Source organism: Rissa tridactyla, chromosome 7, assembly GCF_028500815.1.
Source record: "Rissa tridactyla isolate bRisTri1 chromosome 7, bRisTri1.patW.cur.20221130, whole genome shotgun sequence".
Taxonomy (NCBI): Eukaryota; Metazoa; Chordata; class Aves; order Charadriiformes; family Laridae; genus Rissa; species Rissa tridactyla.
The window spans coordinates 53,584,697-53,608,086 of record NC_071472.1 but is presented as its reverse complement, the minus strand read 5'-3'; the positions used below and the strand labels follow the sequence as shown (position 1 = coordinate 53,608,086).

The 23,390-nt window shown below is 60.4% G+C and overlaps 3 protein-coding genes across 8 annotated transcripts in view; all 3 read right to left on the bottom strand.

The window, feature by feature from the left end:
- Nucleotides 1–7,477, bottom strand: part of SLC43A2 (solute carrier family 43 member 2) — a 33,924-nt gene extending 26,447 nt beyond the window's left edge. For 3 of the 5 annotated variants that reach the window (XR_008467718.1, XR_008467719.1, XM_054209025.1), the window contains exons 1-2: nucleotides 7,367–7,477; nucleotides 5,567–5,763 (exon numbers count right to left, since the gene is read on the bottom strand). Coding sequence is in view for 2 of the 5 variants with exons in the window: in XM_054209025.1 (XP_054065000.1) it covers nucleotides 5,567–5,726 (160 nt within the window). In the remaining 3 variants the exon portion in view is untranslated. Of the gene's footprint in view, nucleotides 1–1,003; nucleotides 5,544–5,566; nucleotides 5,764–5,942; nucleotides 6,306–7,366 lie in introns of those variants that run through there. The other 2 variants (XM_054209026.1, XM_054209027.1) reach the window with 2 other exon arrangements.
- Nucleotides 7,478–10,631: 3,154 nt separating this feature from the next.
- SCARF1 (scavenger receptor class F member 1) lies at nucleotides 10,632–17,473 on the bottom strand. The gene is made up of 11 exons (XM_054208358.1): nucleotides 17,040–17,473; nucleotides 16,244–16,305; nucleotides 15,822–15,923; nucleotides 15,176–15,701; nucleotides 14,432–14,650; nucleotides 14,214–14,342; nucleotides 14,034–14,137; nucleotides 13,720–13,831; nucleotides 13,517–13,641; nucleotides 13,164–13,304; nucleotides 10,632–12,820 (listed from the first exon to the last, which is right to left on the bottom strand). Exons 1-11 carry the CDS (start codon nucleotides 17,132–17,134, stop codon nucleotides 11,814–11,816), a joined length of 2,622 nt encoding a protein of 873 aa, XP_054064333.1. The 5' UTR covers nucleotides 17,135–17,473; the 3' UTR covers nucleotides 10,632–11,813.
- A 533-nt stretch (nucleotides 17,474–18,006) lies between these two features.
- On the bottom strand, nucleotides 18,007–23,383 carry RILP (Rab interacting lysosomal protein). 2 transcript variants are annotated; one of them, XM_054208359.1, is made up of 8 exons: nucleotides 23,051–23,383; nucleotides 22,523–22,646; nucleotides 21,982–22,103; nucleotides 21,598–21,789; nucleotides 20,980–21,149; nucleotides 20,707–20,829; nucleotides 19,350–19,433; nucleotides 18,007–18,975 (listed from the first exon to the last, which is right to left on the bottom strand). In XM_054208359.1, exons 1-8 carry the CDS (start codon nucleotides 23,303–23,305, stop codon nucleotides 18,819–18,821), a joined length of 1,227 nt encoding a protein of 408 aa, XP_054064334.1. In that variant the 5' UTR covers nucleotides 23,306–23,383; the 3' UTR covers nucleotides 18,007–18,818. The 2 variants fall into 2 exon arrangements, 1 of the variants encoding a protein (XP_054064334.1); XR_008467643.1 differs by having other exon boundaries at nucleotides 18,911–18,975; nucleotides 19,350–20,556.
- Between the last annotated feature and the right edge of the window lie 7 nt (nucleotides 23,384–23,390).

The window sequence follows — 23,390 nt, the reverse complement described above, 5'->3', positions numbered from 1 at the left end:
CCTCACAATCTCCTCTTGGTGTGGCCCAGAATCTTAAAGGCTGACTTCTGACAGCATCTCCATGAGGCAGGCACAGGCACACAGCTTCACCCACAGCATCAAGGCTTTTTGGGCTCTCCACAGAGATAAATTCATAGGAAACAGATGTGGGTGATAGGTTAAACTTGGGAAAACAAGGGGCCGGGAGGCGGGGGAAGAGTGACAAAGTAGTAGTGGTTTCCCTGTGTCAGCACTCTACAGAGATAGCTCAGCTGTGGAGTGGAAGAAGGGTGGAGGGACATGGACAGTGCAGTGACCTTATAATTTTTGGCTGCATGTGTTAAAGAGCCTGTCAACCCTCCCCACAAAGAGATCTCAAAACAGAAATATTAAGCATTTAAAGCCAGAGTAGATGAATTACTGTTAGTGTATTGATGTGTACAGTTGCAACGTGACCCCAGGGAGCTCCCACACCCTACGCCTGCTAGCAGACCCTCCGATGGCGTGCACCATGAGCAGCAATTCCAGGAGGCGAAGAGGACACAGCTCAGAAATGGCAAGGAACCTTGGCCCTCTCTGAAGACTTGCTGCAGCCAGAAAGGCTGGGAACAGAGCATCAAACTTCAGTCCCTGCTTGTACCAACCACCTTGTTTACAGCTGCTCATTGCCAGCTCCAAGGAGGGGCCAGACAACAGTGCTATGTGGAAATTCAAATTGTTTGTCAAAATAGAAGCAGCCCCTGAGCAACAAGAGAAGATCCACTGAGGCGTAATGGAAATGATTCAAGCAGCCCTTGGCACCCTGACATCCTCTGATACTTTTCCAGCCACCACCATAAATAGAACGTTTTGGAGGGGCTGCAGGTGTGTGCAATGTGCATGGGGTCGAGCCGGGAGCCATCTCATTGGGGAGCAGAGATTTCACGTGCCAGCAGGTCGCCAGCATATGAGAGCAAGTGGCAGCACATGACATGCAGCTAGGAGGAGATTAATGGGCAGAGAACCTGCCTAACTACTCACCTACCTGATGCACCTAGTTACAGCAAACAGCAGTTTCCCCTCAATCACAGCTCAGATCCTGTTCCAGATCAGCACACGCCACACTGCTGAGGAAAGTCTCCTACGTGCCTGGCTCCATCTGCAACACTGCTTTGGGGAAGGGCTGACCCTGTGCCGACAGTGTTGCCCTCCCCAGTTTCTCCTGCCAAGTCCACCTGCATGAAAGCATGCCAGGTCTGACATGCAAGAGTGCTACCCGGGTAAGCCAGCAGCACAGGCTCGGTCCATGTACGCTCACCGCTCACTCACTGTCAAGCTAGAAGAAGCTGCAAGTCTTTATCAGCAATTACAAGAACATACTGCCTATTTTTACAGCGCTCCCCCTACAAGCAGCAGGATTTCTACTACCCAATTAGTAGTTCAAGTTACTATTTAAAGAACGACAGCTTAGGTGAGAGGAAGGCTGCCTCGGTAATCATTTATGTCAAGCTCATCGCTGGGATTTGTTCAGGCTGTTACTGGAACATTTAAAGTCATCCTTTCTCCCAAATTGAGTGCTGTAGGTTTCATGAGAGGGTCAATCATTAACTACTCTTTGCTGACCTCTTCAAATCCCAGGCACACACCACGTTACCAGAGGAACAAGTCTGGCTTTTTCAAGAGTGACTGCCATCTCAGATGGCAGAGGGGAGGTTTCCTTTCATCTTGTTTCATGGATCAGACTGAGCCGAGCAGGCAAGACACCCCCAGCCACCCCAGCAATAGCTCAGTGGAACACAGCCTCATCTTCCTTTTTTTTTTTTTTTTAAAAAAAAAAAAAAAGGGGGGGGGGGAGTGGGGATAAAAAAAAAAAAAAAAAAAAAAATCAGAGCCAAAGAGTCTGGGAGCATTGGTTAAAAGAAAAAAAAAAAGTCACAGTGAAAGACATGTGCAAACAACTGATCTGCAGTCTGCCCACATAAGAACATGTTTTCTCTTTTCAGGATGGTGTCATACTTCTGGGAACTGGGAGGAGATGTTCTTGCTTTATACCACTGCAAATGCAATTTATTCGGGTTTCCCTCTCCGCCTGTCCATCCACTTGCACTTCCAGGACCCTCACTCTCGGCACCCAGCTGAAAGCCTCGTATAACCGGGGCAGCCTCCGGCTAAAATCCCGATCTCTCCCCAGCTGTGGTTTCATTTTGCAGCAGTTCTCACCCAGGGCTGGCACCTTCCCATGCAGCTCTCCGATACCACCGACAGCTGCTAATCAACACAGCATGTTTCCTGTACAAACTGAACATTTACCACGTTTACTCTTTTCCTGTTTACGGGGTCGCGTGCGCAGCCTTTCTACAAGCCATTGTCAAATCTTACCGGCTTGGAAGGGACCTTCAGACTGCAAGTTCCCCACCACAGACCCCAAATAAATAAGAGCAAAGAGCTGGAAGGCAGCACCTTCCTCCTATGCCCGTGATAAGGCACGTTAACCTCCCTAAGTGAATTAGCTTATCGTGCCTTTGGTTTTCTACAGCCCTGTCTTAGAGGAAGGCCCTCTGTCCAGCTGGCTCCTTATCTCTGCTCTTTGTGAGCAGATTATCAAGTTCAAGACTTTTTTTTTTTTTAATTTTTTTTTTTTTTAAACATGTCCCCAAGACCCAAGCCTCAAGCTTCCTAATTCCAGTAACATCACAGCAATGCAAGACCCTGAACAGATCAAGTTCCCCAAGAGCTGATAAGGCCCAAATCACGATAAAGACTGCGGAATCAGCACTTGCACCGAATAAAAGATGCTGCTTCAGTTGGTTAAAGGCCAAGTAGTAGCGTAGTAAAATTAAAATGGGAACAAAGTGCCAGTACCAGACTCCTTGTCAGCAAATTTCAAGCATACCTCTCAGGATGTGGCCAAACCTGCCGCCCAGAACGGGTGCAACCCCCCACTCAAACCCTGTTGCACAACTGCTTTAAAAATATTTGCTATTTTGATTATTTTTTTTTTTTCCTAGGTGTCCACCTCCACCCTCACGCAACCGAGTTAGGAGTCCAGCAGACCCCACATGTTTGCACAGTGGCCGAGTAAAATCCAATAGCAGAAGCCAAGGGCAGGCAGGGAAAGGGGGGATTCAACAGGAAGACAAGGAGCCCCTTCATGAACTGCAGCCACTTTCTGGGCAGCTGCTGCTACCTTCGGAGAAGAGCCCGCAGAAGGGACAAGGTCTAGTTTTCTCTTTGTTGAGGGCATCACAAAGTGCAAGAGCTTTTGCTGACAAATGAAAAGCCCTGCCAAGAACCTTTGGCTCATTAGGAAAAGTCCTTTTTTTTTTTTTTTGCAATACTTCCATGCACACAGCAGCACTAGGAACAACAAGTGCCCAAAGGCTACCAGTTATAATTTGTTTGCACCAACTTTCCAGCCAAGTATACCCACTTGGGCTGCAGGATTCAATAGCTTACACTGAGAAAGGCAATCACCGGGCCACCCTAATCCCAGCAAAGGTCAAGCTCCGCTTGGTGCCGGTCATTCAGTGACTGCTGCAGGGCAGCTGCAAGGCAGTCTGCTGTCCCCACACCGCGAGCTAGGACTCTTCCCTACTAAACCGCTGAGATTATTACAACGGAGGACAAAAAAAAACCAGACAAAGGAAAGCGAGTAAGCATGGATGAACCAGGAAACCAGCATAACTGGTCCTCCATGCTCATCACAAGCCATCAGTTCAGCAGCGATGGCCAGATATTTGAGGACAATGAGAACATTTGACTACATAAATTTCCTTTCAGGGATTAAGTTCTCCTGCCTCAAGGCACAGGTTGGTCACTAGGAGGAAGAAATTGCCTCTAGGACAACAATTTCGCCACAGCCCAAACATTTGCATCTTCCCTGTGGTCTGTGGCATGGGCACTCCCATGGGGAGAGCCAGACAGACCACAGATTGGCAAACATGGGTGAGAAGCCAAGGTGAATCTCACTGATTTGAGACAAACGCATATGAATTGAAAGCAATCAATGCAAAGAGTGGAAGGTGGGCCCCAAGTGAAGCAGGGCTCTTGTCAGCAGGGCACACCTCAGGAGGCAGACAGGAAAGTGGCTGCTTTCGGAGACAGTCAGCGTTTGCTTATCAACTCTCATGTGGCTTATCTCAGTGGCAGAAAGCCTCCACCTGGTAGGTTTAATGAGATCTCTTACATAGGCCTGTGACAAAGTCACCACGGCTTGGCGAGAACAGAAGTCCTAAACCGTCTCCGGCTGCTGAGGACTCTGCCTCACCCAGCGTGGAGTGCTACTGGGGACCCAAGTGACACGCACACACTTGGAAGCATCATACTACGAGCATAGGATGAAGACTGAGCAGCCAAGCTGCAGCTGGTAGAAGACTCAAACACGTGCTTTTTTGCCAGGTGCACCAGCCCAGGGTGTATAAGGCTGAGGCAGCCACCCACAGGCACACAAAGCAGAAAAGACCACAACAAGCAGCTGATGAATGAGGCAGGGGAAAAAAAAAAACAAACCAAAACCAAACAAAAACAACAAAGTATCATCACAACTATTCAGTTGCTTTTCACTTGGACTATGTTTCCCCAACATTTCAGATCTCCCTCACTGTTCTCAGGCATTACTCACTGAGAGCTCTGGGGTCCATGCTCTTATTTCCACCTCTTTCTTCCCCTGCTGCTTCCTGCTCCGTCTCCATGAGTGGGCTGATCCACCTTCTCATCTCACCCACCACCATACAGCTCTGGGCAGAGCCCAGACATCAAGCTCTTGCCTCTCTTCACCCAGCTATTCCCTTCTCTGAGCACACGTAAACCTTCTGTCATTAAAGCAGCTTTCCAAATCCACGCCACACCTTTATCCTCAGGTTCCTTTTAACCCCGCTGTCCACCCTACCACACTGCGGGATTCCCCAGACCACAATACTCTCCCTGCCCAGGCTGGGGATATATGTCCACATAGATGTTGTTTTTTCCCAGCATTATCCTTCCCCCACCACAAGATTGTCTCCTTCCCTGCAAGGCTGTGTCTGCAACATGGAAAACCGCTTCCTCTGGCTGGGCTAGAAGGTAGATCTCAAGCCCTCAGAGACACAGCCTGGTTTGAGCACGTCCTAGGTATTTAAAGAGGAAAAGGAAAAAAACACCGGTAGCATTTACTTCTGCAACTTCTCAACAGCAGCACTGGACTCCTCCAATCTCATTTTCACCCATGATCTTTGCTTTCCTACCACTAAAGAAAGACTGCGTGTAGTTTTTCCCCTTCAAACTCGGGACACCCTTCCACAAATCATCATCTTACAGAACCCATCAGGCCTTCCCTTGCAGAGATCAGCCAGGCCACCCTGCAGAGGAAGAACTCATGGCCAAGTGAAAAAGGCTTTACCTAATCCTTAAGGCTTCTTTTCCAATCACTCCGCAAGCAACTACAGGCACATTACGCCATTACAAGGACGCCATCCATTTTGGAAAAGAGCACACACCCCTTCCTTCTAACCCCAGGACTGACCTGGGGTTCAGCCCTACTCTAGCCAGTTCCACATCACCCTAAGACAAGGAACCACACCAGCAAACCTCGGCAGCAACTTATTCACACAAGTCTCCAGAGCATCCTTACCTGTATCGTAGCACAGGTAGGAATAAAACCCTTCGGCTTTCAGCATGATGAGGAGGGACCCCCAGCCCAGCAGGACAGCAGAGAAGAGCAGGTTCTCGATGATGGCTGTGAATGCCATCCACCAGCGCCGGCGATGGGCGGTCGCAAGCGTGGGCGCCATTGCTGTGCGGGAAGATGGTCTCGTTCAGAATCTCAACCTGTAGGGACAAGAACAACATCCAGTGAGTTCACAGACGCAGCACATGCTGCTCAGAGAGTGCAAAAAAGCATGGTTTAAGAACAGATCTCTCTACTGGAACACAAGCAAACCTGCCTGCTGGATGTAAGGCACTCAGGTGTAAAACTTGTTTTTGCAGGTACCAGCTTGCCAAGTTACCTGGAGGGATGGGGGAGTACAGGTGCCCTTGGAGCAGCCCCTCCAGTGCACACACCACGCGACCGAGGAGCGTTCAAGGTCTCCGTTCCACTTCCCGAGCAACAGGTATGAAAATGCAGCAAATATCAACTGCCCGGAGCCCACTCCCCCATCACCTGTATGGGGTAGGCGGCCCATTTGTAAGGCAGTGAGGAAACACATGCCAGAGCAGGGGGGCTTCAACCAGCACCCCGATCTTCTGGCTGCTTGCAGGCAGAGGCTGGGACCACAGAGGCAGCCCTACAGCCCTAACAGTGGCTTTAGTGACCCACCAAGGTCTGCTCTGCCCCACACAGGAGCACAGATGTGCTCTGGAAGGGGAGCACAGGTCCCGTGTGTGCCACAGGTCCTATATACGCAGTTGATACCACAGACGGCTCATCAAGGAGCACTTTTTACTAACTCCCAGACCACCCAGCTGGGAGATAAGGCTGGCCGCATCCTGCCCTGTCCTAGCTGTGCAGACAGCCAGGTGCCCTGCCCGGGACAGCCCGTGGGACATGCTGCTCCACCTCAGTACACCGGTGTCCCCGGGCTGCCCCACAGATGCTGTGGCCGCATTAACTGTCACCAGCTCCAGCTGCCCCGGTCCCTGGGGCCCATGACAGCGAGCAGCAGACTCGGGAGCAGACCTGGCTGGCCAAGGGGCTTCTCCGGGCTGCACAGCACCGGGGCCAACCCTGGGTCATAAGGCAGGTGGCCATTTTAGACAAAGCTGAGCCTTTTCCCAGCCCAGAGCACAGCCTAATCAGGCACCACGGGGAAACGAGCTGGCCACACACCACGGCCCGAGACGGTTTCTCAGGGGTTTCCATGGAGCAGAGGCCCGAGCCCTAGGTTGCTTTGGAGGGGTGCAAGGAGGACAGGGCCACTCTCCAGCCACAGAAGCTGGTGCAGACACACCAGCCCCGGGAAGCCAGCCTGCAGCCATAACCCCCCCCCCCCCCCCGCCTCCACATCTCCTCTCCCTCATCCCTGCACCCTCACGACCCCTCCCCAGCACAGACATCCTCTCTGTGGCGAGAGGGCCAGCCCCCTCTCCGCCCCCACCCACCCCCAGTCACCCCATTCTTCCCCAAACACGCTGGGCTCCCCTCGCCAACCCCCCTCCCACCCAGCTCTCCCAAAACAGCCCCTCTGCATCCCTCTCCCTCCTGCCCCGACCCGCCCCCAGCGCGCCCTGCTCTCCCTTCCCCATGCACCCGGCTCTTCCCCATCAACCCCATTCTCCCTCCCACGCACGAACCCCCCACGCACCCCCAATACACCCCGCTCTGCCCCACCGCCCCCCTCCCTTTTCCCATACAAACCCCACCCCGCTCTCCCCCCACCCTGCGCGCACCCCACTCCGACCCTCAGCGCTCTTCCCCCCCTCCATCGCTCACCGTCCGCCGCGCCCACCGCTCCGCTCCGCCGCCGATCCCCCCCGGGGTTTTTATCCGTCCTCCCGAGCAAACAGGCGCCGCCGGTGATTGGCCGCCACCCTGGCCAATGAGCGCGCCCGCTGCTGCCGCCGGGGCAAGTGCCGGGCCGCGCGCCTCCCCGGTACCCCCTGGTACCCCCCGGTATCTTCCTCCAGTACCTCCCGGTACCCCTCCCTGGTACCCCCCGGTATCCCCTCCCGGTACCCGCCCCGGTATCCTCCCACAGTACCTCCCCATACCCCTCCCCGTTACCCCCCACTAAGCCCCCGGTACCACCCCGGTACCCTCCCAATACCTCCCGCAGTACCCTCCCCGGTCAAGCACCAGGCTGTACCGGTGGTTTCCCGGCCGGGCCGGGCACACACACCCGGACACAACAACCGTTGTTTCCGCGGCTGGAGGCCAGAAGCGGGACGGCGAGGGGGAAAACCCAACGCGGGGACCGTGAAACACACAAGCACCCCGCACGGTGCCCGCACCGCCGGGTCCGGCGACGCCCGAGCGGGGATGGGACTCGCCGCCTTCCAGGGAAAAAGGGAGGAAAACGGGCCGCCGGTGATGCCGGGCGCGGAACGGGAGGAGGCCCCGCCGGCCCGCCCGCTCCACCTCCCGGCGCGGTGCGGTCCCGCAGCGTCGGCGGGGAACTGCCTGCGGTCCCTGCTGCCGGTGGTTGCCGGTCTCCGCCGACCCCGGGCGGCAGCGGGGAGATACGCACTGCGCTCGTCGCGGAACGGCTTTTGCTCGAACAGCCCCAGCCCAGCACACGGGGCCGGGACTCCCGGTAACGGGAACCCCGTTATTTCTCATCCGCTGCCGCTAAGAGGCACCGGATCCCTCCTCCGAAGCCCACCCCTCCCTCTCCCCCGCCTGAGGGAGGACCGGAGAAGCTGTGCCCCGTTAAAAGGACCCTGCGCACAGCCCGGGGCAACCAGCCCTCGAGACACCCTGGCCCACAAACACGGTCCGCTGATGTATGAAATAAAAGTAAAATCACCACGAGCCCCAAGAGCAGCTCTGCAGCCGAGCTCGCCAGAGCTCTGCCCTCTTTTCATGTTAAATTATTTTTCAGAGCCTTCCTCCGCGGGATTTCTAGTCCTGCCATAAACCCATCAGGGAGGTCCTGGGCTGGAGAAGGTGACCATATACTCCTGGAAATCATGATCGGGGATTTCTTTTTTGACAGCCTAAGGAGATGAAAACGGGGTGCGTGGCAAGTAAACAACTCTTGAGTCGCTCAGCAGAAGCTGAGGGCTCGGACAGACAGACGGATGCGCACCCACCACTGCATCCCTGAGAAAGGGGCAGGCGGCGGCGGGTGGGAAGAAGAAACTCCTCGGCTCAGGGATAAGGGTCAAACGCTGCAACAGCTGGAAAGGGGGTTTAAGCCAAAGCAAGCAAACAAACAAACAAAAAAGCCCAACGAAAATGAGCCAGGCTGTACGAGTGCGATGTTTTTAGCAGAGGTAGAGAAAGGCTGAAACAGCACGAGGCCTTGGGAGACCTCAGCACCCAGAGCTGGTCGCTGTGTCCAAGAAACACAGCCTGCGCCGGGAAGGAGCACAAGGAGGGCTCGGAGGCTGTCTGGGGACACGGGAACCCTGTGCTACAGCGAGAGCGTGGGGGGAGCTCGCTTTTCCTATCCTAGAAGGAGAAAAGAAGCTATCAGGTGATCCGCTGCCTTCTATAAATACACCCGGGGACTGAGTAAACACCATGGAGAGAAAAAAAATAAAGTGAAGCTGAAGAACAGCACTGGCACAAAGACACATTTATAGAAACTGGCCGGGAATGAGTTTAGGCTGGAAGGGAGGTGACAGCTCCCACCCCACCACGCAGGGAGGTCCTCAGCAGGCTTAGGCAGAGCCACTGGAGTAAACGACGTGGTCCTCTTCAAAGGCAGAGCTTGGACAGTTTGGGAGAGATGACAAAGCTGCAGCAATGGGGGACAGACCCCCGTAGCCATGGGGGATGGCTCGAGCCTCTGTTCCTACCTCCAGGAGGCCAAGAGCTGCCCCAGCAGAGAGCACGGACGCCTCGCTGCTTGCGGACAGGACCTGCACCCGGGAACCGCTTCCCACCGCTGGCGTCAAACCACTGCAGTGGGATTTGGAGAGTCAGAGATGCAGCGGGGGAAGACATTAACCCTTCCCTCACCCGCCAGCTCCGGCTCGCAGACCTCCCGCACCCAGAATTAAAACCACAAGCGAAGCCGAAGCGAAGCATCCCTGCCAAGAAGACACCAGCGCGACCACGCTGCAGGCGCGCGCATGGGCGGCCAGGCGCCGAAAATCCACTGCTTGTTTTCCTCGCGCCGCCCGGGCAGGGTGAAGATGCTTCACCTGCAAGCAGGGAGGGAAACGTCCTGCCTCGCAGCTCAGCCCGGGAACGGGAAAGGTTCTCGCGGCAGCGTTTTCTCAAAGCTGGGTGCTCGTTTCAATGTCAGGGAAGGATCTCAGGTTGTTGTCAGCTATTTACATGCCGAACCCAGGGCGAATCGGCTCCCGTGACGTTCACTTCTGGCACAGTGCTGCTCGGCTCACGGGCTGAAAATAACCAACCAATTAGGGAAAAATGGCTGCTTATAAATAAAATGTGGGGCCGTCCCTGCCGCTGTAATAAAATAGCATCAAAACAAAAAAATAGCCTGTGCAGCACAGAGGTCAGGCCAGGCTGCTGCTCAAGTCTCACCAGGGTGAGCGTTTTTGTTTGGACAGCAGAATATTTGGTGTTATAATCACAGCAGTGGGCGATGCCACTGCGGGGAGGAGTGCTGCATGCGGTCCGCAAAACTGGAAGCCTCACCCACGTGGGACCGTGGGGATTCTGCGCCTTGCGCTGTGGAGAAGCACCCGCGAAAACCCAAAGGGATAAAGCAAAACCAACTCTTGTTTTCTGAAACACTCTGAACCCTAAACCCCAACTCAGCAGTGCCAGACCCGAAGAAGGATTCACACGGAGCTCTGCGTGAGATGCAGCCTGCAATGGAAGTGCTCTGGACGCTCACAGCCCACTCACGTTCCCGCTGCCCTCCGGTCTCCGGCACTGCTCTGGGCTCAGCTGCGTAAGCGAGAGTTCAAAATTACTTCAACAGAAGCAGAAAATTAAAAAAAAAGAAAAACCGAAAAACCCCAAACCCCTGAAAGCCTAAGGCTGCCGACAAGTTTCCGCACTTTGGAGAATATTTCTCACCACGCCTTTGATTCGGAAGGCGGCTGGGAAACTCAACTCCTGAAGGGCTTTGGTAACGTTTAATTTTCACTCCGAGGCTTTCATGCCAGGTGAAAGAACAGGAAAAAAAAAGAGATACAAGAAACTTCTACCACTTAGATACATAGAAAAAACCAGCTCATGCTGCAAATCCTCTTTGGCGCCTTGACTCCCTTGCACGGGCGGCAAAAGAACTCATTCCTGTCTCGCCCGCACTCCTCCGGCTGCGCTGGCGATGCTGCAGCATCTTCAGTGCATCTCAGCCACCCGTAGCCACGCATTGCCGCAGCAGGAATGAGGCGCAGGAGCATCGGCTATCCGCGGAAATCCCATTTTCTGTCTAACTTTGGTCCTTATCAGGGCCAGCGCAGCGCTGGGTGCACAGGTTGACGGTCACAGCCCAGCTGCCACGTTCAGCCTCTTGCACAATTGCAGCCTGGTATCGCGTGGAGTTTAAAAGGCCGTCGATAAACCCCGTGCCGTGCCATGAGCTTTCTCATGTGCTACGCACGTACATAGAAACGAAGGCAGCCAGAGCCACACAGATAAACCCCTGCAGACCCAGATACCCTTTGAGATAAGCAGCTAAAATTAATTTTCGCTGAAGCTACTTGGGACAGCCCATCATCTCTCCCCAGCCCAGCTCCACAAAATAATCCCCTTCTGCAAGAAGCACCTTTACAGCAAGAGGCTCCGAGCAGCATTACTGGAGCTGGGACAGGGGAAGGTGAAAGCTGATGGCGTGAAACTGTTCTGGTTTTGTTTTTTTTCCTGCGCATCCAGCAGCCCCGCTTCCATTTACAAGGAGGATGTGTGTCCCCAAGCCCAGTGCCGACAGGGACTAGAAGGTGCCACCACTTCGTCCATTAGAAGGTGCCACCACTTCATCCATAGCATCGCTGTCCCTCCAGACTGTGGCAGACGCAAAATGGGATGCGCAGGTCAGAGGGGGGCCGAAAACAGCCCTGAGGCACTGCAACCCTGTGGGGCTGCCACCACGGTGGCTCTCAGCGTCACCCGTCCTGCCGGCTGTCACAGCCAGCCAGGGTCCATGCCAGCAACACAGCGTGGAGGGAAGGGGGTGAACGGGAAGGCTCGATGCGTGTCCAGCTCACAGCTCAGAAGGGGACCTTGGCTCCCCCCATGCTGGGGTCGGAGGGGCCTCCTGGGCTCCCGCTGCCCCAGCCCCGGCTGCGGTGGCTCAGGTGGCTGCAGGGGTGGCCGGTGGCTCCTCAGCAGAGCCAGGGGGCAAATCGGCACTGCTGTTGGTCACATTCTCGTATTTCGGCTCTTCCTCTGGGAGAGCCTGTCCCTTCGTTTCGAGGCTGAGGACTAACTCTGGGCTTTTGCCCTTCTCCGTGGCACCTGCAGCATCGACGGCCCCATCCTGTGCCCCGGTGCTTTTCAGCGAGGGGGATGCGAAAAGGAAGGATCGTCTCTTCCCGGGGAGATGCTGGTGCTTGCCAGGGGATGGCTCGGCGGGAGGCCCTGGGACACTCTCCCTCTGCTTGCAGCTATTCACCGAGTCTCTGCCCTGCGCCAGGGCCCGGCGGGGCGGTTTCTGGATGGCCTCGATGCTCCTCCTCACCTTGGGCTCCTCCTTTGCACCCCACTTGCCCTTCTGCAAGCTGCCCAGACGCTTGAGTACAGCCTGGACTGGTCCCTCACCACCCCCCTCCGCCTTGGGGTCCTGCCCGGCCGTTCCCACCATCATGTAGATGGTGGTGACGTTGGGGTCCTTCCCCTTCGCCTCCCAGCTGCCGGATTTTGCAGCCGCTTCAAGCGCCTCTACTCTCTGGGCCACGTGCCTGGTGCCGGAGACCACCCGCCGGCGTCCCCCCGGGGTGGCCCGGGGTGATGGCCGGTGGCTTTCCTCCGCCTTGCTGAGGGGCTCGGGGCTCTCGTAGCAATCGCTGGCTGGCCGTTCAGTGGGGGGCTCAGCTGCCGCATCCCCCGGCGGCGGGGACAGCTTGGATGGGCCCCATGGGGTCTTGGGCTTCCGCCCAGGGCTGGGGGTCTCCACCGCCCCAAATTTTGTCCCCTCGGCAAAGGACACAGAGGGACGCTTGGCCTTGGCGATGCTGGAGGTGCGAGGGATGGTGAAGGGCTGCGAGACGTCCTCAGAGTCGAAGGCAGATGGGTCTGGGAGCGCCTCAGCAGGGGGGGATGCACCATCCTGCAGTTCAGCCCCCCCCAGCAGCGGGATGCCTGCAGGAGAAGAGGACGAGATTTAGGGCTGCCAGAGCTAACCCCCTGCCCAGGGACACGCTGGGGGACATTGGGACAGTGGCTGATGCAACAGGATTGTCCCTTTCCACGGGAGGACATTGTGAAATGAGGCTGCCCACGCCAGGCATGTCCCATCACGCGAGGCCAAGTACAGCCCTGGTGTGTCCTTGCAGGCAGGAAAATGAGGGTATAAAAATAAACTTGCCTGTGCCCAGCGCCCGTCCCTGGGACACGCAAGGTCGGTAACGGGGCAGGATTGACCCCGGGCAGCCCAAAAGGCCTGTGGGCAGCCGGGGAGAGGAGGAGCGACCATGGACATCACCTTCTCTGGGAGGGACGGAGTACTCGGGTCCCTCGTTGTCGGTGTCGAAGGAGGAGGAGAAGGAGCTGTCTGAAACCCATGCAGCCGATGGCGGCTCGATGAAGCTGGGGTTGAAGGGGATTTCCGTGTCGTGGTGGGAAACTGGGGAGGAGATGGCACACAGCCAGCTGAGCTCAGGCACGCCGCGCTGCTCAGGGCTGGGGTGGGCGAGCAACGCCTGCCCCCGAGCCATGCGGTGGGGCGAGGGGGGTTGCAGACTCCCCCTGCCAAAACTGGTGACGATACAGAGAGCCTGGGGTAGGAGAGGGGGGGTGACACCATGGAAGGGCTGTCGGCAGCTCTGCTTATTTTACCTGTGACTTTGGGAAGTTTGTAGCCACCCAGGGAAAAGCAAGGCATCATAGCGCTGAGGTTCGCCAGCACCCCCCGCACGTGGTGCTTCATCCTGGCCACCACATCGTCATCTGGCACGGCCGCCCTGCACGGGGGAGGTGGGCATCAACAGCCATGGGAGACAGGGTTTTGCATGGAAAATTGCAAAATATAAAAAAAATACCTGTCTCTAGCATCTGCTGGGCCGGCTCCGCAGCAACAGCAGGCGACGCAGAGCAGCAGCAGCAGGAGAGGAACGAGGATGGCGGCTGCGAGGGCTCCGTGGTCTTTAAGACCTGTGCAGAGAAGATGGGTTGAGTCCGGCATGTCCTGTGGCTGCCAAGCCCATAGAGCCGCCCTGCACGGAGAGCGCAGGAGCTGGCGACTCGTGGTGGGGCCAGGAGGCACCAGGTGGGACCGGGCGACATTGCAGCCTCTCGGCGCCTTCCCCAGCGAGGACGTTCCAGTCCCAAGGAGTAAATTTGAGGTTGTTCTTACTCAACACACAGTCACCCCGCACGGGGTGGCAGGTCCCCCGGGAGCACTGGCAGAGCGAGGAACAGTTCACTCCAAAATATCCCTCCAGACAGGTGTCATTGCAGCTGGAAGAGAGAGGAAAGGAGGGAAATGCCGGCAGGGAGAGCAGGGGCCCCCACCCTGCCCCACTCCCGGCGTTACCTGTCTCCCCAGTAGCCGGCCTGGCAGATGCAAGCTCCTGACATGGGGTCGCAGCTCCCCGCAACGCACTCGGGGCAGAGGAACCGGCACCCATCGCCGAAGGTGCCCACGGGGCAGGAGCTGTTGCAGCTGCCAAGACAGAGTGCGAAGCATCACCCCGCTGCGCCCCACAGCAGGGACCCCCCCCACGAGGACCGGCGGCCTGATCCTGGGCGTACCTGGGTCCCGTCCAACCGGGCTCACAGTGCGGGCAGGACCCGGTCTCTGGGTCGCAGATCTCCCCGCGCCGGCAGCGGGGACAGGGCTGGAGGCAGTCCTCGCCATAGAAGCCGGGCGCGCAGGGCTCCTTGCAGAGAGTCCCGTTCCAGCCGGGCTGGCAGGCCAGGCAGAAGCCGTCCACGGGCGAGCAGGGCTGGCTGCGCTTGCAGCTCCCGCAGCTGCAGGGGCAGAGCGGCAGTGAGGCCTTGACACCCACCCCCAACCCCCCCAAAATGCAGGTTTCGCCCCACACCGGCACTGAGCATCAGTTTGGACCACGGGCAAATAGCCTGTAGTGCCCAATGCTCTCGAGAGGGCAAGGGGTGAGCAGGGAGAGATGCTGCTTTATCACCCTGGGGAGTGGGACCAAGGACGACCACATTTTGGGGTGACACCAGTGCTTTCTGCTGGCATTAATGCGACGTTTCTTTTGGGACAACGCTAATGCTGCATCCAACCAGGGATGCTCAAACCCCACAGGACGGGTCTCTTTGTCCAGCCAAAGGGACAGACACGGCCGTGATGACTTTTCCCCCCGAGGTTTCCTGTGCCACCTGCTCTGGGTGACCCTGCTCTGGCAGGGGGGTCGGACGGGATGATCTCCAGAGGCCCCTTCCAACCCCCGCCATTCCGTGATTCCGTGATTCTGTCTGGCTGCGGCCCCTGAGTACCCGCTGGATCCCCCCCCGCTGCCCCCACCTCACCTGTGCACGCACTGAGACCCATATTTCCCCGCCGGACAGGGATCCTGGCAGCTCCTGCCCTGGTAGCCGGGGCTGCAGCTGCAGTGGCCACTGAGGGGGCTGCAGGAGCCGTGCAAGCAGTCGCAGTGCCGCTGGCACGCCGGCCCCCAAAACCCAGCCTTGCATTCGCACTTGCCCGTCTCCTGGGCGCAGGGCGAGAGGTTGCAGGAGCATCTGAAGCTGCACCTCCTGCCCCACCAGCCCAGCAGGCAGCGGCAGTGGCCGGTGAGGGGGTCGCAGTGGGAGCCGGCGGGGTTGCACTGACATTGCTTCTTGCAGGTGGGGGCCCACCAGCCCGGCTCGCAGTGGCAGGCGCCGGTGAGGGGGTCGCAGCGGCCGTGGGGGCCGCAGTGGCAGGGGAACTGGCAGAGCCCTCCCCAGTGGTTGGGGTCGCAGGTGCAGCTGCCGCTCGCCGGGTCGCAGCGCCCGTTGGGGTGGCAGGGGCAGCTCCGCTTGCAGTCGGGACCCCAGTACTGCTCGGGACAGCCTGTGAAGGGAAGGAGAGGGTGAGGATGGCGGGGGGGGATGATGGAGAAGCCTGGCAGCACCCAGAGCAGCCAGGCTGGCAAAGGGGATGGCGAGGGCTGAGCCTTAGGGAAATGCTCACGGGAACTGCAGTCTGCTCCAAAGAAGCCGGGTTTGCAGAGGCAAACCCCGGGTCTCACACACACCTCGTCCTCCCTGCAGGCATCCTCCCCCTCGCAGAGAGCTGTCAGCGGCAGGGCGGACACATCAGCGCACAACGGCCCCCCCGGCCTCACATCCCACTGCCAGACCACCGGCCACCTCCCGCCGAGGCAGCCTTCCCAGGGAAGCCGCCATCCCACTTCCCGCTCCATCCCTCGGGCCGAGCCGCAGCACCATTAGCAGCTTGCTCAGTGGGCGTTTGGGAGTCCCCACGGCGCAGCACCCCACCGCCGCTGCTCAAGGAGAGCTGTAGGGCTTCCCCCCAACCCCCAGCGCCACGGAGGAGCCCCCCGACCGAACACGGGGACCAAACTTTGGGCTTCATCGCCATCCATCACTCACCAGCCGTGCACTCCCGCCCTTCCTGCTTCCAGCCGGGGCAGCACGCCGGGCCGGCGGGGAGCCTGCAGGAGAGATCCGGGGGCCATCAGCCGGGGCGGGGGGTGCCGGGGCCGGCGTGGCTTCACAGCTTTGGCTAAGGCGAAGCGAACACGGGCGTTTGCCCCGGCTGGGCCCGGCGGGCGGGGAAGCAGCGCGGCCCCGGGGGCATCGCTCCGGAAGGAAGCCAGCAAAATAGAAGGAAATTTAAGAGGCTGCAGCCCGAGTGGGCGGCGGGGCTGGGCAGCGGGGTAAACCTGCCCCGCTCGGCCGCCATGGAGCCCGTGCCGGGTCCCCGATGCTCTGGGAGCGGCTCAAAGCTTTGCCAGTGACCCGGAGCGAAGGCACCGAAGCAAAGGCAACAAAAGGCGCTGCCGTTGATGGCGAGACTAATGGGAGAGGCAACGTAGCAGCAAAGCGGAGGGGATAGCACCTCCAAAAGCCCTTTGGGGTTTTGTTACGACTGCCTTTCCCACCTGGTGCACGGTGGAAGTTTTGCCAACACTCCCACGTCCCCCCATCACACTGCGCCCTGGGGGTGCACGAGAAACGACCCCTGGAGAAGGGGGTCTGGGTGTCCCAAATGCCCATGCGTGCCCCAAGCACGCTCCCCGGCACCACCCCACTCTCTGCGCCCACTCAATGCCAGGCTGCAGATCTCCGGCCGTGGAAGGACAGACGGACAACGACCCCCCCTGGGGCTGTTGAGAGGTCCCAGGAGTTGGAGGGGCACAAGCAGGGACCCCCCCGCGGCACCTACCTGCAGACGTTCCTGCCATCGGGGTCGAGCTCCTGGGCAGAGCTCTGCACCCACAGCCACAGCTGGAGGCAGAGGATGGGCCGGGCGCTCCCCATCCCAGCCCAAGTCCCGGCAGCTCCTCAGTCCCGCGCCGGTGTCCGTCTGTCCCGTCCCGTCCCGTCCCTCCTGTGGTGCGGCCTCTTCCTCCCGCCAGCCTTGGGTTTCTTCCTGAGGAAACGTGGGAGGAGGCACCCCGATCCAGACGTCAGGGGTGCGGCGGGGAAGGGGAGGCAGGGAATGCTGCCTCGAGGGCTATTTTTGGCCCTTGCTGCCACCCCAGCAGCAGAAATGGGCGTCCGGGGGCTCGGCGCAGCCACGCAGGGGCTGGTGCCTGCCTGAACGTCTCACCTGCGGTCGTCCCGCTCCCCCTGTGCCATCCTCCGGCACCCTCAGAGCTGTTTTAGCCAACGTCCCCCCAACCCACAGGAGGTGTCCACTGCCTCCTCCTCCCCCGACCCCCACGAGCTGCCCCACGGCGCTGCCGACCCCTGGCAGGAGCCGAGAGGTGGGATCTCTCCGTTCCCCATGGGGACACGGCCTTCCCCAGGCTGGCCTTTGAACCGCTGCTGGCTGCCATCCCACCGCGCCGTCTCCCCAGGAGCTTTGTGTCAGCAGATGCACAGGAAACACCTTTTTCCTACCCAAGGCCAGCTTGCCCGGGGGGGGGGCCCTGGCCTGGAAGTATGCTGCTCCCCCCACCATGCAGAACTTAACTCCATCGCACCCAGCCCTGCGGCCCCTGTTGCCCTGCTCCCCATCGTAGCTGACCCCCAAAAAGGGCTCTGGGGTCTGGCACGACGCAGCTGGCCACAGCCCTTTGCATCAGCACAGGAAAAGCGACGGCTACGCTGGAAAACTGCGACCGAAGCCCCACAGCATCACCCAGCCCTTCCCAAGCGAGGAGAGAGCGGAGGCTGCAGTGGGTACCTCGGAGGAGAAACGAAACCGATTTATTTCCAATTCCAGTTCTAGAGCTAGAAAGTACCTGACCCGAGGGGACCGACTCGCCCCTGTGAACTCGAGGATTGTCCCAGATTTCCAGTTCCCAGTAGCAGCAGGAAGAGGTCCCAGTACAAAACCGATTCACCCCATGCCCGAACAGTGCAGGAGCGGCACTGGCGGTGCTGATCCCGACTGCTCCCAGCCACGGGAGCACCCAGACACCCGGTGCAGCGTGCTCAGCCCCTTCCAGCCGCGCCGTGACCCCGGGCCAGTGCCCAGCCGGCTGGACCGGGCACCCCAACTCCACCTTCACATTGCAGGGATGGGGGGAGGTATGAACGGAAAGGGGTGAAGTGAAATACCCCCACAGGGCAGGATCCAGAGACGGGATCCTGCGCTGCGAGTGGAGGTGTGTGGCGGAAAAAGCCCCTTTGGGGGTGCGGCAGGGGGAAACGGGCGCAGACCCCCGCCGCGCTGGGCTGCGAGCAGGAAGAAGTGGGGAGCGTGGCTGTGCGGGACCCCCCCGTGGCTAAGCCGTGGGGACGAGCGGGTGCGGGCACAGTGAAAGGCTGGCTGACGGGCAGTGACGCCCGGAGGTGCCCGGCTGTCCCATGCCAGGCCGGCACTCCTCGGCCGAGCAGCCCCGCGGGTTGGAGGAAGGCTGCCCACGCTGCGGCTTCGCCATCAGCACGGCACGGGGAAGCGGCGGGGGCTGCTGTGCTGCTCTCGAAGACGCCGGGAGAAGAGGAGCCGGGAAGCGCTGCTGCGAGGCCAGATCCGGCTGTCGTTCAGGTGGGGTCAGGGGGGCGGCGTGGCTCTGTCGGGGGAGCCGGCCGCCGGCTTGCTCTCTCCCTCCGGCTCCAGCTGCGTGTCCAGCGAGTCGATGATTTCCCAGGCTCCGGAGCAGCTGGATGCGGGGGATTCTTTGCTGCCGCCCTGATACCACAGCCCGAAACTGCAGAGAGAGCAGATAGCGGCTGTGGGGGAGAAGAGCCTTCCCAGGGAAGTGGCCAGATCCCAACCTCCCTCTGCGTTTGGTGGCAGCAGTGGGACGCAGCCGGGCTGTGAGCCCCTGGGAGCGTGCAGCATCCCTGAGGCGTCAGCCAGGCCTGCCCTTGCCCGCCTGCAAGGCAGACCCCCCCCGAAACAACCGAACCTCCTGTGGTGGCATCCCTGCCAGCCCCGCGCCAGGCAGCCCGGCTCCGTCCCCGTCGCACCTGGCAGGGCAGGCGCCAAGCTCAGCGGGCACCGGCTCCACAGCTGAACCCCAAACCTCCGCCGGCAGAGCCCCCCGTCCCCAGCAGCCCCGGAGGATGGGAGCGAACTTACAAGCTCTTAATTTTGGATTCGGGAGGCTGAGCATCCACGCAGTCTGCGCCACGAGCTGGGTGCCAGGAGCCCTCGTCTTCATCGCTGCAGCGCAAAGGAGCGGGGAGGGAAAACCCGTGCTGAGTCGTGGGCTCGCCACGAGCAAGTGCCAGAGCCACCCTGGGACTCCCTCCCGAGCTGAGCGGCGTCCCCGCAGAGCTGCACGTGCGGAGGCAGCTGCGAAGCCGGGGCCACACGGACCGGAGCTGCTGTCCCCGCAAAGCGCCATCGGGCTGTGATGCGCCACAAAGCCACAGCCAGCCGCAGCGACGCTCGTGTCCCAGACGCAGCCGCGTTTCACGGCAAGCCCAGCCCCGGCTCGGCGATCTCAAGCCACAAGGCGCTTCAGACACCGGCTTCAAACCCCCGGCGCTCGCTCAGCGGATGCTGCAGCCCCGGTTGCCGCAGCAGCAAAGCCTTTAAGCGTCTCACCCCGCACGGCAAGCACGGGCTTCTCCAGGGGAACAGCCTGACAACTGGAACCGCCGGCTGCGGCTCAGGGCAGAGGCAGGTGACAGCCAGGCCTCGCAGGGGAGCAGGGTGATGCACGAGAGGTGACCGCAGGGCAGCGTTCACACGGCAGCGGCTATGCTTGGCAGGCAGGACCCAACACCCCCAGACCCCCCCCCGCTGCCAGCAGAGACCCCGATGCAAGCAAGCAGCAGGTTTCAGTGGCCCAGAAGAGCCCAGCCCCCTTCAGACCTTTATTAAAGCCCCTAAAAGCCAGTGAGATCCAGCTCCCGCCGTGCCATAGAGCAGCTTTAGTCCAGGCTTGGCCCCCCCATCCCCCAGCAGACACGGAGAGCCACCGCTGCTGCCCGGCAGGGTCCTCCCTTCCCCATCGCGATAAGTCTCTTGGAGCCAACGCTGCCCATGAACATCTTGCAGAGCCTCCGGGGAACATCTCTACTGTCATCTTCATAGGCTCTCCGTTGGACAGCCTCCAACGGCACAGCGCGGGGACCAGCCTGCCCCGTCCGGTGGTCCCCGTGCCACCACCTCACCCCGCCTTTGCCACATCCATGCAGGGACGAGGGACATTTGGCTGGGCTGTCTGTGACTGGTGACAGGGACACGTGAGCGGCAGCAGAGAAGAGCCCAGCCCCTGCGGCGCTCCCAGGGCTAAGCCAGAGCGAGACATCCACTGGTGACAATAAACCTTTGATCTCTGGAAGGCGGCAGGGAGGAGAAGGGCAGCTCTTGGCCTGGGGGAGTTCCCTTCCAGGGCATCAAACCACATGGAAACTCCTGGGCCGCCAGCTGGCATCCACCCTGCATGGGAGGCTCCCGGTCCTCCCTCCCGGTGAGCAGGACTCACCTGCTCGCCGACTCCTCCTCCGTTCCCAGCATTTTGGCTCTGATTTTTTTTCGCTGTCTTTTGATAGTCGACTTCATCGCGTCCAAGAAGAAGCCGGGGACTCGCTCTTCATTCAGCAGCTCCCTGGGCAAAAAGCAGCCAGCTGGTTAACCGAGAGCCTGGCAAAGAAATCCTGCCCCGACCGCGCCAGGAGCAGCCTCTGATGGGTCATGGGTGGCTGCAGGGACAAGAGGGACCCGGTTCACTGCCCCACGTCGTGGCAGCGGGACTCACCGCTGGTAATAGGCCAGTTCCTCCTGCACCAAGAACAGGTTGGTCTTGAGCTCGTTCCGCTCTTGCAGGATCTCCTGCAGCTCTTCCTTGGAGAAGCAGCAGTGAGCAGGGCTCCTGCCCGCATCCACGTCCTGGTGCTGCGGCTCCTCTGTGGGTGACAGATCTCCTTCCTGGGGGGACAGAACAAATCAGCAGACCCCGAAGCCCCCGCCCCGAGGCTGGGTACCACACACAGGCAGAGATGGAAAAGTCTCGGGAATGAGTTTGCTGGTCCGGCGCCGCTGCAGCCTTCCCTGGACCACTGTGGCTCCCCAGGACCCGCTGCCCGTCGCCACACGTGGCAAACCCCCCCTCATCCTCCGAGTCCCACCCAGCTTTTCCTCCCACCACCTCACCTCGCTCGCTCCTGCCTCCACTCCTGCCAGTTTTTACAGACAAGGTGTTACCGGCGTCACAGACACCGCACCGCTCGATTTCCAGCAGTGGGGCTCACTCAAGCGGCCGTGTCCTGCTGGCAGCCGGTGGGTCCAGGCGTGCCAGGAACCTCGTGCAGGGACGGGAAGGTCGGGCCAGTGCTAGCCATGCCCTGCGGCAGTGGGGCCACGGGCTCGGACTCACCAGGCTGGACTTTGGCCGCTGGGTCTCAGAATTGGCCCTGCTCCTCCTGCTCATTTCCCTCTGGGTTTGCAGCATTGCGGCCTCCAGGTCTGACTTCCTCTCCAGCGCGCTCTTGAGCTGAGCCTGCACTATGGCCACCTTGTGACGCAGGTCCTCGTTCATGGCCATGAAGCGATGCAGTTGCTCCTGCAGCTGGAGGGCCCAGGGCAGCCGAGGGTGAGGCACAGCAGCGGCTCTGGGCCCCCAGCCAGGGACACCAGCCCCACGGGAAAGGCATCTGCCCCAGCAGGCTCAGAGCCACCACGACAGCCCCAGGGCGAGGTGACATGAAAGCAGGTCCCCAGGCCCTTCACACACCACACCCGCGAGCTCCCACGCGCTCACCGCCTCCGTGTCTCGGCTCTTGCAGACGATTTCGTGGGCTTGGGCACGAAGCTCATCCCGCTGCTTGTCCACCACCTCCTTCAGCCGCAGCATCACCTCCCGCTCCTTCCGCGCCACGCTGTCTGAGCCCAGACACGGGGGGGGGGTCAGGCGTGAGTGGCCCCCGGGACATAAGGACTCCCCTGACCCCGTGGCACTAAGGGGTTCCTTGATGCTTCTGCAAAGCTTCCTTCTACCGTCACTTCTGGTAGACGGCAGAGTAGGAGCGAAGGAAAGAGGGGAGCTGAGAGCTTTAGGCTGCCCTGCAATGGCAGCCCGCACCCTGTGTCCGCCCCCACCACCCTCTGGGGCCCTTGGGGGGTGCTCTGGGGGTTTGGGGACCCTGTGGTTTGCAGAACAAGACAGCGCTCACGCTCCCTGGGGGGATAGGTCTCCAGGGCTGGGCAGCACAGAGAACACGTTCAGCCCCGTACCCAGCCTACCGTCCCCCATGGGAACACCCCATGGTGGCAGGGGACCCTGAACCCGCCGGGACACCCACCTTCCTGGGACTGGCTCTCCGCAAGCTGCAACAGGAGCTGCCGGTTCTGCTCCTCCAGGCGGGCCAGGCGGCCGTGCAGGGCTCGCTCCTGGCGCTCGGCCTCCCACAGCCTCTGCTCGGGGTCCTGGGGGGCAGGGACAGCCGCGTCAGAGCCATCCCGGGGGGATGGTGACAGCCGGGTCAGAGCCACCCCAGGGGACAGGGGCAGCCGGGTCAGTGTTGTCCTAGGGGAACGGGGACAGCTGAGTCTGAGCCATCCCAGGAGATGGGGACAGCCAGGTCTGACCCATCCCGGGAGGATGGGGACAGCCGGGTCAGAGCCACCCAAGGGGATGGGGACAGCCGGGTCAGAGCCACCTCGGGGGGAACGGCGACAGCCGGGTCAGAACGACCCCAAGGGGGACGGGGACAGCCGCGTCAGCGCGGTCCCCACGGTGACCCCACGAGGACAAGCGTGGGTCAGTGCCACCCCGCGGGCGACCCCCGAAGGAAGCAGGGTCGGACGAGCCCCCCCCGCTCGCCGCTCACCTCCGCGTCCTGCCGCCCGCCCGCCGCCGCCGCCGCCTCCCCCTCGGCGCCCGCCGGGGCCACCAGCGCCTCCAGCAGCTCCAGCAGCCGCACGACGGGCGGCACCAGCCCGGCCACCGCCTCGGGCCCGAAGCGGCCGGAGAGGCGGCGGAGCTCGGCGCCCAGCGCCTCCGCCATGCGGTAGACGTGCGGCGGGGCCAGGCGGCCCGGCGGCGTCCGCCACAGCGGCTCCGCTCCCCGCCGCGCCTCCGCCATGGCCCCGCACACGCTCCGCCCGCCCTCGGCCACGTCCCGCCCCGTCCGGGGCCGCCCCCGCCGAGGCGGGATCTCACCGGCAACG